General features: G+C 42.5%; 1 protein-coding gene across 1 annotated transcript in view; it reads left to right on the forward strand.

Annotated features, from left to right (window-relative positions):
* Window positions 1–427: 427 nt before the first annotated feature.
* Fam107b (family with sequence similarity 107 member B) overlaps window positions 428–12620 on the forward strand; it is a 205151-nt gene continuing 192958 nt past the window's right edge. The window contains exon 1 of the mRNA XM_040755494.1: window positions 428–1012. Coding sequence (XP_040611428.1) covers window positions 443–1012 — 570 coding nt within the window. The 5' untranslated portion in view covers window positions 428–442. The remainder of the gene's footprint in view (window positions 1013–12620) is intronic.

Genomic DNA, 12620 nt, shown 5'->3' on the forward strand with positions numbered 1-12620 from the left:
TGTTAGGTACAAGCATGGATCTCTCTGGATGGATGATCCAGTGTACCTTCTATTTTAATAATGAAGCAGGTGCCAGGGTTGTGGCCTCTCACAGGGGTCTTCATTTGCCATAGGTAACTGGGTGGTTTCTGTTTTGTTTGGGTGAATAAATATTTAAAGGGGGAAACTGTAGAAGGTTTTGCGGCTGTTATGATGTTATTGATACACGGGCTGACGCTCTTATGGCGGATGCTAACAGGCTACATTATCTTTATGCCTCCAAAGGTAACCTGAAACAGCTGTCTATAGCCTTGGCACTACCTTACCCTGAAGCGTCTGCCCTGCTGGGGACTGTAACCCGAGCCAACTGCCTGCTTCACAAGAGGCTTCTTTAGCTACTGACAGCAAGAAAGGAAGGGAGAGCGTGAAATCCCCCAGGACGGAAGCTTCCAAGTGGGGCTAGATGCTGAGAGTCTCTAGGACAGGATGGGCCAGCCATCTCCACTTCTATGTAGGGGCAACAGTCACTAGTGCGTCCTCTTCAGGTACGGAAACGGTTACTCGAAGGCAACCCCTGGAAGACTTCTCTTTTGTATTCTGCCATGTATCGCTGCACGTCTTGTCCATGTGGAAAGTGAGGCTCACCAAAAGCCTAACGTTCCCATCTCGAAGGATGCACTCCTTTCCATGCTCAGCTCTGCTGGCTTGTTTTGGTAACACCAGGGAGAATGCTGTCTTTGATCAGTCCAGCTCAACAGATACTCACTCCACCATCTGTGTCCAGCCCGTGGCCAAAGCAGGCAGGCATCCAAGTCACGCCAAGGTGGAAGAAAGTGCTGCAGAGAAAAGGCGAGATTCTGACAAGTGTTCGGAGCGAAACGGCCGTGCAAATGGCAATAGCAGCAAACACATGGCTGTCCAGCCTGCAGAGACCCTTGAGAATTTGCCCAGGTCCCTGAATGATGAACAAGACTGTGAAGCAGTTTCTTTCCAGACATCCATCCCAAGACCATCAATTATTGACATGCCGAAGGTGAGTGAGTTTTCCCAATGCTATTACAGATGGGGAGGAGTTGGGGAGCGCTCTGTCATTTGGGAGCTCTCTGGCAAATATCCTTGTTTAAATTCATTACAGCACAAGAAACAAGAAACAAGGGAATTCTCACTAGTGACAGAAAATGTGGAAAGACTTTTAAATTCTCAGCATGTTCTCTGAAGATGTGGGGAGAGAAATGGAAATGAGTCCAGGAGTTGTGACAGTGGCAAACTGAACTTTAATGAACTGGTTATGATGTCTCATAACAATTTCCCCAAAAAGCAAAAGATCAGAGGATATATGTATGATTATATATGTATATATGTATGTATTTATATACATACACGCATATGTAACACACATATCTATGCTTTTAAAAAACTGTTGTATGCTAGGCAGTGGTGGAACATGTATTTAATATCAGCACTAGGGAGGCAGAGGCAGGCAGTCAATTTGAGGCCAGCATGGTCTACAGAGCAAGTTCCAATATAGCCAGGACTACATACAGAGAAACCCTGTCTTCAAAAATCAAAAATTAAATCAAACCAAAACAAGCAAACCAGAAACTGATCTATAACTTTCTATGTATTAAAATCCACAATATGACTATGGGATTTCAGAAACTGTCCTTAGTGGTTAGAATGTATTGTGTATAGAAAATTAGGAATAATGACAAAAGTTGGAAATGATAAGCAGCCCTGTGTTTAAAGCAGAAAGGAAGTGATGGAAAATGATATTCATAAATTGCCAGATGGTGGTAGCTCAAACCTTTAATCCCAACACTCAGGAGGCAGAGGCAGGAGAATCGCTGAGTTTGAGGCCAACCTGGTCTACAGAGTTCCATGACAGCCAGGGTTACACAGAGAAACTCTGTCTTAAAAAATAAAAACAAAACAGCAACAAAGATCATAAATAAATGCTTCTATAATTTGGAAAACTTGGCAATAGGAAGAGAAGCAGGGGAAGCTGGCGCCCTACTCTCCCGAGGCGTGATCTTGGGTTACTAATCTCTTTCCTTGGTTTGGTCATTATTGGATTTTAAATTTTGAGTGTTCTTGTGGATGTACAAATTAAGATACACAGGACTATGATAGATATAGGTTAATTTTATTTGGGGAGAAGTCACTTACATGAGAAACCAATAACCCACAAGTTCCAGCTCCGAGGATCCACACCCAGCTGCTCTCCGTGACCCGACCAGAACCGAGAGAGAGAGAGAGAGAGAGAGAGAGAGAGAGAGAGAGAGAGAGAGAGAGAGACAGAGACAGAGACAGAGACAGAGACAGAGACAGAGACAGAGACAGAGACAGAGACAGAGACAGAGAGAGTAAGCCTGTCCCGGACCCCAGGCCAAATCCCACACACTCACATCTCCTGTGACTGTGCCCAAATGGGCATGGTCAGCACCACAGATGATGCTGGTTAGATCTCTCACTACATGTTCTGATTTGATTGTACACATGATTTCAGAGTTCGTGTATATCCCAATTAAGAGGAATGGTTGAGAAAGAGCCTTCTAAAGGGTATATTCCCAAAGACATTATTTAAGCAGTTTTTGTTGTTGATGGTAATTTCTTGCCCAACTAATTTAGGCCAGACTTTTAAGAGCCAAAAAGCTTTTGAGTATTCATTAATTAGATGTTCTGATTTAAAACTGTTTTTTTCCTCAATCGGTTTAACAAATAACAGTTTTTTGTCTGTTTTGCTGACTTGGTCTAGAGTCTTTTTAGCAATAAAAACTATAGCTTGTCTAACAGCAAAGATAGAGTTAAAACATAATTTAAAATATGGTTCTATGCTGCAACCTTTTAATACAGTTCCTCATGTTTTGGTGACCCCAACCATAAAATTGCTTTCATTGCTACTTCATAACTGTAATTTTGATACTGTTATGAATTGTAATGTAAATGTCTGTGTTTTCTGATGGTCTTAGATGACACCTGTGAAAGGGTCATTTGACTCCGCAAAGGGGTCTCAACCCACAGGCTAGAACCACTGGTCTACAGCATTGTATTAGGTAAGTGAACAGAGATCTGGGTTGTAGCTCAGTATTAGAGTGCTTGCTTAGCATGCACTAGGGGATGGGCTCCATTCCTAGAGCTGGCAGGGAACAAAACATAAGTGACTAAGTTTAACTCCGTTGTTTGAATTTTTTTATTCTACAATTGCATAGAAGATTTCACCAAACCCTGTCTGATAGCAATAATTTTTTTTGCTAGCACCATTAAGTCAACCCCCTAAATAACCAATAAAACCCAATTTACTTGTTCAGTTTTCTGTGCATACCCATGTATAGATTAAGATGTTTGTAGTGGATCTGAGTACACATCATGGCGAAGGTCACATTAGCTACATGTTCAAGGGATGAAAACTGCACTGTCTTGATGATTCTGCTGGGCCGGGGAGCAGAGTGCAGCATCCGCCCTCCATTGCTGAGTTCTGGTTTTCAGTGTAGTGGTTTCTATGACACAGGGGGCTGATGCACATTTCACATGAGCCAACAAGACATAGTGGGAGCCAGTTCTCTACTTCTTCATGTGGGCCTCAGGGATCAAACTCAGGTCATCAGGGTTGGTGGCAAGTGTCTTTAGTCACTAAGCCATATTGCCTGCACAAGCCTTAGAAATTTCAAAGGCAGCAATAAAGGAAGGACATTGTGATAAAGGAGTCATGTGACCACGACTATCCATTTACAGGCATTGAGTGCAGTGCATGAGTAGGTTTATCAGAGTGATTCAAAATGAGGCTACAAGTTGGAAAAATGCCTGGAAAGATACACAATGCCCAGAGAAGGGTATCTAGGATGCTACAGCGAGAGAAGTAAGTGGCCATGGGGGCTTTGGGGATTTTGTGAAGAGCTTTGTCATGTATGGGATTTAATCCTGGGGTAGACTAGAGTTGAGAAGCCTTTACAATAACTCAGTCCTGGGAATGGTCATGAAAGGACCATTAGGGGGCACCACAGGCAGAAGCAGATACAGCAGTTGATCTTGGGATTGGAAAGTGATAAAAGGAAAACACGATGAAATTGAGGGCCAGAGTATGGAAAGAGGGCATTCCATGGGCAAGGCAACTGGGCATCTGTTGTGGAATATTACTTTAAGATGTGTTACATTCCCATTTATGCTGTGGAATATTTGTTTAAGTATGCAAAGATGTGTTGCATTCTTTTATGTTACATTTGTTTAACTCTGTAAAGTTGTGTTACTTTGCCTGTCTAAAATACCCGATCTAAAGCCGGGCGTTGGTGGCGCACGCCTTTAATCCCAGCACTCGGGAGGCAGAGGCAGGCGGATCTCTGTGAGTTCGAGGCCAGCCTGGTCTACAGAGTGAGTTCCAGGACAGCCTCCAAAACAATACAGAGAAACCCTGTCTCGAAAAACCAAAAAAAGAAAAAAAAATACCCGATCTAAAAAAGAGCTGAATAATAGCCAATAGCTAGGCAGGAGGGAGAAATAGGTGGAGCTGATGGACAGAGAGAATAAATAGGAAGAAAAAAGGAGAGCTAGGAGTAAGAAAAGGGGAAGGAGAGGAGGACTCCAGAGGGCAGCCACCCAGTCACATAACCATTCATGCAGTAAGAAGTAAAGAAATGCATACAGAATAAAGGAAGGTAAAAAGCTCAGAGACAAAACATAGAAGAAGAGAAACAGGTTAATTTAAGCTAGAAAATCTGGCTAGAAACAAGCCAAGACGAGGCATTCAGGGTCGGGCAGGCCCATGAAGAGGAAAAAACAAAACAAAATAAAAACCACTACTACAGGCAAGAACTGTGGTTTCAATGCTGAGATTTCACTGGTACAGAGCAGTTACAGTCTGCCAGGCTTCCTCCTCAACACACTACACAGAGGCTCTCATCTAACCCTAGTAAGGTGTTACAGTCTCATGGGGCTCATTTTTCAGAGGAAGATGTTGTCACTCACCCAAAGTCACAGAGGGAGGAAGTGACAGGCTCAGGATTAGGGTCTAGCTCTCTCTGACTCCAAAGTTCTCCCTTTGAAACAGCATGTGCTTCTATTCCTAATTACGTAGTTCTTGAGGACTTAGAACCGAATAGTCTTATATGAACCCACTTCCTTTTCAATGAAACTTAAAGTCCACCTACATGTATATGGTATGTATTTATGGAAATGTACAGTATATATACATGTAGCAGCTGGGCTCTGGCCCCGGGTTCAATTCGTAGCACTGTAATTTGTCTTTATAGATGCATACATATGTATGATTGTAATTATTAGATTTAAAAATTAATTTGCATAGCATTTTCTGACACAATGGCAGGTGTGTAACCCCATGGAAAGGGACATTTTTCATTTTCTGTCAGTGACAGAGCTTTGCTGTTATCTGTGGGGAGCTTCTGATTAAAAGTGCCAGAGGTCTGTTTGTGACCTCGTGAATCTTCCGTGACTCAATTCTCCTAGGTGGATGATGAATGGGCTAGCTTATTACAAAATGGCCTGGCAGCAGACATATTTCCCCTTCAGGTGAACTGATCCTCCTAATGGAAGTTGCTTTGGTAGCTTCAGAATGTCACAATAAAATGAGGACAAACACCCCCAACCATTTTGTGATCAGAGAGGAAGGAGGATCATTTAAAACTGAATAGCATCTAGTTTGAGAGGAGAAACTGGGAGTAATGAGATGAGAAACTAAGTGGAAATGAAAGGGTTTTATGTGGGGTAAAGAAAGGTGTATATATCTGGACTGAAAAAGTAAGGCCAGGCCAGAGAGGTAGCTGAGCAGTAAAGACGTGTGTTGCACTGGCTGACAACCTGAGTTCATCCCTACATCACACACAAACACGTGGACAGAAAGCTTTGTTTTCGAATTTGAAAAGATATCTTTAAATTTCTTCTTCTTCTTCTTCTTCTTCTTCTTCTTCTTCTTCTTCTTCTTCTTCTTCTTCTTCTTCTTCTTCTTCTTCTTCTTCTTCCTCCTCCTCCTCCTCCTCCTCCTCCTCCTCCTCCTCCTCCTCCTCCTCCTCCTCCTCCTTCTTCTTATTAATTTTTTTATAGAGTATCCCTGGCTGGCCCAGAATTTGATGTGTAGACCAGAATGGCTTCGAACTCATAGAAATATACCTGCCTCTGCCTCTCAAGTGCTGGATTAAAAGCATGCAGCCCATGCTTGATTTCAACAAGTGTGTGTGTGTGTGTGTGTGTGTGTGTGTGTGTTCCTTTCTTTCCTGTTTCAAGCTTCAAATCAAGGTAAAAAGCTTAAAACTAGAATATTCCTTGTAGTTTTGGGTATCTTTGAATCATATTTTTTCCCTTGGTAGTGGTCTGTCTCACAGGGGAAGTTTCTCATAATTGGTAGAGTCATGCAGATCATAGAGTACAGACATGCTTCTGTTTATCATGTTAGCTGAAAGTTGCTGTGGTGTTCCTCCATGTAAAAGCAGCACTGGCCCTTGGAACTAGGTGTGAATGGATAACCCCTTAAGTCGTTTGCATTCTAGTGGAGAGACAGGTGTGGAAGTCGGCAGTGTCAGTGGAGTGTGAGAAAGCTTCAGGTCTGGGTGCCTTACCAGCTCAGGAGGGGGCTCCATGAAAAGACAGGCCTTGAGAAGATGGGACAGCCGGTAGACAGTTGAGAGAACGGCTTCCACTTCACACGGCACCCTGCCTAGCTGGCTGGAGCTGCTTTATTTCCCTTCAGCTCAGTCTTATAGGTGGAGGAAGAAAAGGAACAGTTGTGTGTGGACTAAGGGCTCTAGGACTTTTCCTGTTGGGAAAGTCTTTTTATAGCAATATTTTTTTTATCTTATTCTGATTCCACATGGGGGTAATCAGCCTGACACAGGAAGAAAGAATTATGGTGGCCAGGGAAATCATGCCTGGGTGTATTGTAACTAAAAAAAGTTACGTGAAAATGAAGGGAAATGGGGTCCACCTTAGAATGACAGTTGCATTTTGGAACAAGCTGGTTTTGCAGTCAGATGCACAGCCACCAAACTCCCCCCTCCCGTGTCCCTGTCAGTCTCATGGTGGCCTGGGTAAAGATTCAGACTCAGGCAGTCACTATGTTCCAGGGTGTAGACCTTGGCTTTGCTGTCTTTGCTATCTTCCATAATCATCTTTATCTAAATCATAGTTTTGATATACTTTTTTCTCTTGGTTTTGGTTTTTCAGATCAGGGTTTCTCTGCGTAGCTTTGGAACCTGTCCAAGAACTTGCTCTGTAAACCAGGCTGGCCTCGAATTCACAGAGATCCACCTACCTCTGCCTCCCGAGTGCTGGGATTAAAGGTGTGTGCCACCACCGCCCAGCTAAAGAGAATTCTTTTTTTTAATTATTTCATTTATTTATTTTATGCTCATTGGTGTTTGTCTGAATGTACATCTGTTGTGTAAGGGCATCAGCTCCTCTAGAACTGGAGTTACAGACAATTATGAGTTGTCATGAGGGTGCTGGGAATTGAACCTGGGTCCTCTGGAAAAGCAACCAGTTCTCTAACCACTGAGCCATCTCTCCAACCCCCTCGATACACGGTTTTAAGAGCCAAATGTATAAATTAGAATGCCTGTTTAGTCATAGACTTTGATAAACTATCAGGGTTGGAGAGACCAGGTCATAGTTTCTTTCCATTAAACAATTACAAGTAGAGACTGGGAGATCCTTAGTTGGTAAAGTGTTGGCTGCAGAAGCATGAAGAGCTGAGTTTAATCCCAGGACCCACACGAAGAAGCCAGGCATGGTGGTGCACACTTCTAATCCCAGTGATGGGGAAGGAGAGGCAGGTGAGTCCCTGGGGCTCATTGGTCAGTCAGCTAGTGTACCAATCAAGTTCCAGGGTAGTGAGAGATCCTGTCTCAGAAAGAAAAGTAGATGCCTTGGAATGATGACTGACTGGAATGACCTCTGTCTTCCACATACATCCTCACATACATGTACACATCTGTATGCACACATGCAACCACATGGGCAGAAACACACAAACTTACAAGATCAGATTGGCATGTGCGTGTCAGTAGAGTATTTTCTTTCTGCTAATTGAAGTGGGAGGGCTCAGCCCACTCTGGGCAGTGCAGTCCCCGAGTGGGTGGGCCTGGGCTGTATAAGAAAGACAGCTGAACGAACCAGGAAGGAAGCCAGGGAGTGGTGTTTTTCCATGGTCTCTACTCCAGTTCCTGCCTTGAGCTCTTGCCCTGACGATCCTCAGAGATGGACTGGTACATGGAAGTGTAAGTTGAAATACACCCTTTTCTCCCCTCGTTGCTTTTGTTAGGGCCTTTTATCCCAGCAAAAAAACCTAACAAGGGCAGCGTCATTGGGAGAAATTCTGTAAGGCTACATATTCATTTTTTTGGTACAAGTTAATTTCCTCAGATTCTTTTTAGAATGAGAGCACCGTCTTCTTCTATTGGGCCTGAAGTTTAAAAAGAACAGAACTTCAAAGTAGCTGTAAAACATGTGCCCTATCAGAGACGTTTCCTGCTGAACAGATGACTTGACACAACCTTCAATATGTTTTTGAGTTTGCATACTGCGTCCCAGGCTTCATGTGGCATCTTCAATAAACATAAATGTCATGATGTTTTTTTCTTATTCACCCTTGTTCCCCAACTCTCTTATGCCAGTCCTGCTGGTTCCCACTCTTCTCCCAAATCATGCCCTCTTCTGCTCTCACAGGAATTTCATTGCTCCCCCTTTCCTTCTTAATTTACTTAAGTAAATATTTTATTAGTTCTTTTAGAATTCCACATAATGTACTTTGATCATGTTCATCCCCAAATCCTCCAGCTCCAGCCTGGATCCACACTCATTTCCTCCTATCTCCGTGTACATTTTAAAACAAATTTAATAACCTCAGCTTATGTTGTCCTGTCTGGAGGGGCATGGGGCATGGTGGACCTCCCAGAAACCACATCGTCACAAAAGCCTGACTCACCTTTCTCTGCATACTAAGAACTGTCCATAGCTCAGTTAGGGGTGACGTTTACTAACCTCTTCCTACTCCACACTAGAATTCTGAGTGGTTTGATTTTGTGCGTGTCTTGCGCAGGCAACTGACAACCACAGCCGCTTTAAGTTCATGAGTGCAGTGGTACTTCCTTCTTTTTCTTCTCTCCTCCTTCCTTTAAGGCCTCTTCCTCTCCTCTCACATTCCCCTTTCTACTTTCGTATTTTACACACACACACACACACACACACACACACACACACACACACACACACACATCTAATGTCTGCATATGAGAGAAAATATATGATACCTGTCTTTGTGGATCTTACTCATTTTGCTTAATATAATGATCTCCAGTTCCATCTGTCATGGTTTTGTTCTTTGTGACTGATAAAATTCCATGTGTACACGTATCCCATACTTTCTTATCTGGTCACTTGTTGAAATTTCAGCTGGTTCCTTTTATTAGCTATCACAAATAGGCTGTGTAGCAATAAACACTGGCACACAAATGTCTGTGTTTTCTGTTGACTGTCTTTCAGACATTGTATCCAGGGATATTATAGCTGGATCCTATGGTAGTCTTGTTGACAGTTTTCTGAGGAATCTGCACAGTGACTTCATAGTGGCTGCATAAGCTGACATTCCCACCAATTAGCATATAAGGCTTCCTCTTTCTTCTACCTCCTTGCCAGCATTGTCACTTGTTTTCTTGGTGATAGCCATTTTGATGGGCTGAGATGGAAGCTCAAAGCAATTTTGATGTACATTTCTGTGGTGGTTAAGGACATTGAACACTTTTCCAAATACTTACTTTTCATTTGTATTTCTGCTTTTGAAAACTGTCTCTTTAGCTCATTGGCCAATTTATTGATTGGATGATTTGGATCTGGGGGCTTAATTTTTATGATTATTTATATATTCTAGATATTAATCCTAGCAAATGCCTCACGCAATCACTGTAAGTTGTCTAGCTCCATTTTATGATCCCGAGCAACCATCTTCTTAAACAAAGAGGATGTTTGGATGATGAAGAATAAATCTCATCCTATTCTGTTTAAGCAATGGTAATTTTTCATGTCAGGTTTCTACTTTCAAAAGATGTCAAGCATAGTGCAGGATTGTGCGTGATATACCTGTATGCTCAGTCAGGAATTTTCCAAGCCAGATATTCAGCTGCATTCCAACTTGGAAAAAAGAGAGAAATGGCTTCTTGGCTCCTCTGAGATGAAGTAAAATGAATGGTCTTCATAAAACCATGAAATTTACGTTGCACAGCTTTGACTCTTGGAAATCTTCCAGAAGAGACTCCAGAGGACGGCAAATATGTAGAACTCTCAGACAGTTTAGAGCTGAAGGGAATATAGATTCCAGACTAGGAAACAAGAGACAAGTATGTAATTTAATAAAAATTGAAAGCACTGGTTCCAAGTGAGGTTATCACTGCTTTAAAATTCAGTTAAAAATGACACCCATTTAAGCACAGACTGACGCGTCAGAGGGAGGGAGGTACAGAGGAAGAGACTGGCCCAGTTTTGAGCAGTACCTAATTCCAGTTACACAGGGAGAATGTGATGACCCTTTTGTGACTCATTTGTACTCTTCCTTAACTTTCATCTTAAGTTACGGTTCTTATGCTGGTCCTGAACTCATTATGTCGCCAAGAATGACCTTGAACTCCTGATTCTCCTGCTTCCACCTGTAGAGTGCTGAGATTCCAATCTGTGCTGCCGTACCAGGTTTATGAGGCATGGAAATTGAAAATAGGCCTTCATGTGTGCTGGGCAAGCACTCTACCAACTGAGCCACATCCTTGGCATCCCAACCCCAAGTTTTACAGAGTGAATAAAAGGCAACACTGTAATTTTTAAAATAGGCAATACTCTTGACCATCAAATCAAAGAGCTACCAAGGAGATTCTGATTGACAAGACCCATCTCCCCAAGAATATCTGCATCTGTTTAGTTTGAATTTCTGTCTTATAGATTATATAACCTGGAGTCATGCTTCAGCCAAAACAATTTTCATTCTACCATTTACACTTGCTGAATATGCTGGAAACTTGATCATGTCTTATGAAACCATAAGGGCTAGCTAAATGAATGTGCTGTATCAATCATGGGAAACTGGAGAAGATTTTTTCCAGCTAAGGACTCTGTTAACCTGATCTGAACTGTTGTTCATTTTCCCCTCGTGTTCTTCCTTTCCAAAGAAAACATAACTCATCGACTTAACACGTTTTCCAACATGCGCTTGACACACTTGGTTTTGTAATTCTGCACTGGGGGAAGTGAAAGGTTGGAAAGTGGAGGCAATTAGAGGAAGGGGAAGCCTCCACTGGAGCCACTGAGCTTGAGAGAAGTGTGTGGACAGTGATTCTGGAAGGCCAGCGTGTGTCTATCATGCTTAGTTAAATGGAAAACGGCAGCTAAGTTGGAACCTAAGCTGCTGAATGATCTGTTATAAGGAGAAATTCCTCCTCAGATGCTGTCTGCCTGGGAAAAATCAGACCATATAACTTAAAATGTCAAATCGTGGGCTGTGGATATAGGTCAGATGGCAAAGTGATCCCCTTCCAAACATGAGGACTTGAGTTCAATTCCCAGGATTCACTTAAAAATGGAGAGTGTGGTCATGCATTTGAAATCAGACTTGGGAGGTGGAGACAGGACAATCCTCATGGCTTGCCACTCTAGACTACTTGTTGAGCATCTGGGTCTCCTTTAGTTTTTTTGTTGTTATTGAGATTAATGCACTCTTAGTTATTTTTCTATTGCTGTAAAGAGCTACCATGACCAAGGCAACTTACAAAAGAAAGCACTTAATTGGGAGCTTCCTTGCAGTTTCAGAGGATGAGTCCATGACCATCATGGGGAGCAAAGCATCAAGCAGGAATGGTACTGGAGTAGTAGCTGAGAACTTACATCTGATCCACAACCACAAGACAGACAGACAGAGAGAGAGAGAGGGGGGGAGGGAGGGAGGGAGGGAGGGAGGGGGAGAGAGAGAGAGAGAGAGAGAGAACTATCTAGAAGTGATGTAGGGCTTTTGAAACCTCAAAGCTGATCCCCAGTGACATACCTCCTCCAACAAGGCCACACCTCCTAATCCTTCCTAACCAGTGCCACCAACAGGGGACCAAGCATTCACATATGTGAACCTATGGGGGCAACTCTCATTTCAACCACTACAAACTAGTTTGCAAACAACAAACTGACTTTACAAGGAGGTTCTATTTTTGACATAAAACAATGCATATCTTTATGAATAGTGTTTACTTATCTTTAATGTGTATGCATTATGTGATATCCATATGTATATGTATACTCACATGTTGTCACAGATCTGTGCATAAGCAATTTGGTTGGCATTAGTAATCTTTCCTGATTTTTCCTTAATTTATTCTTTGAGTCAGGGTCTCTTACTTAAACCTAGAGCTCAGCCATGCAGGCTAGTCCAGCTAGCCAATTTGTTCTGTGGGTCTCCTGACTCTGTTTCATAAGTGTTATAAGTGAGCTGCCATGTTCACCCAACATTTTCATGGGTTCTGAGGATTTGAAGTCCATGGTTCTATGGATGAAACTGATGCCTTAAACACACTAGACAAATACTCTACCACTGAGCCACATCTCCAGCACCTTAATAATATATATTTTCAAGTTTATTTTTAGTTTATGTGTGTGTGTCTGTGAATCTTTTA

Source organism: Mesocricetus auratus, unplaced genomic scaffold, assembly GCF_017639785.1.
Source record: "Mesocricetus auratus isolate SY011 unplaced genomic scaffold, BCM_Maur_2.0 Super-Scaffold_100013, whole genome shotgun sequence".
NCBI classification, from domain to species: domain Eukaryota; kingdom Metazoa; phylum Chordata; class Mammalia; order Rodentia; family Cricetidae; genus Mesocricetus; species Mesocricetus auratus.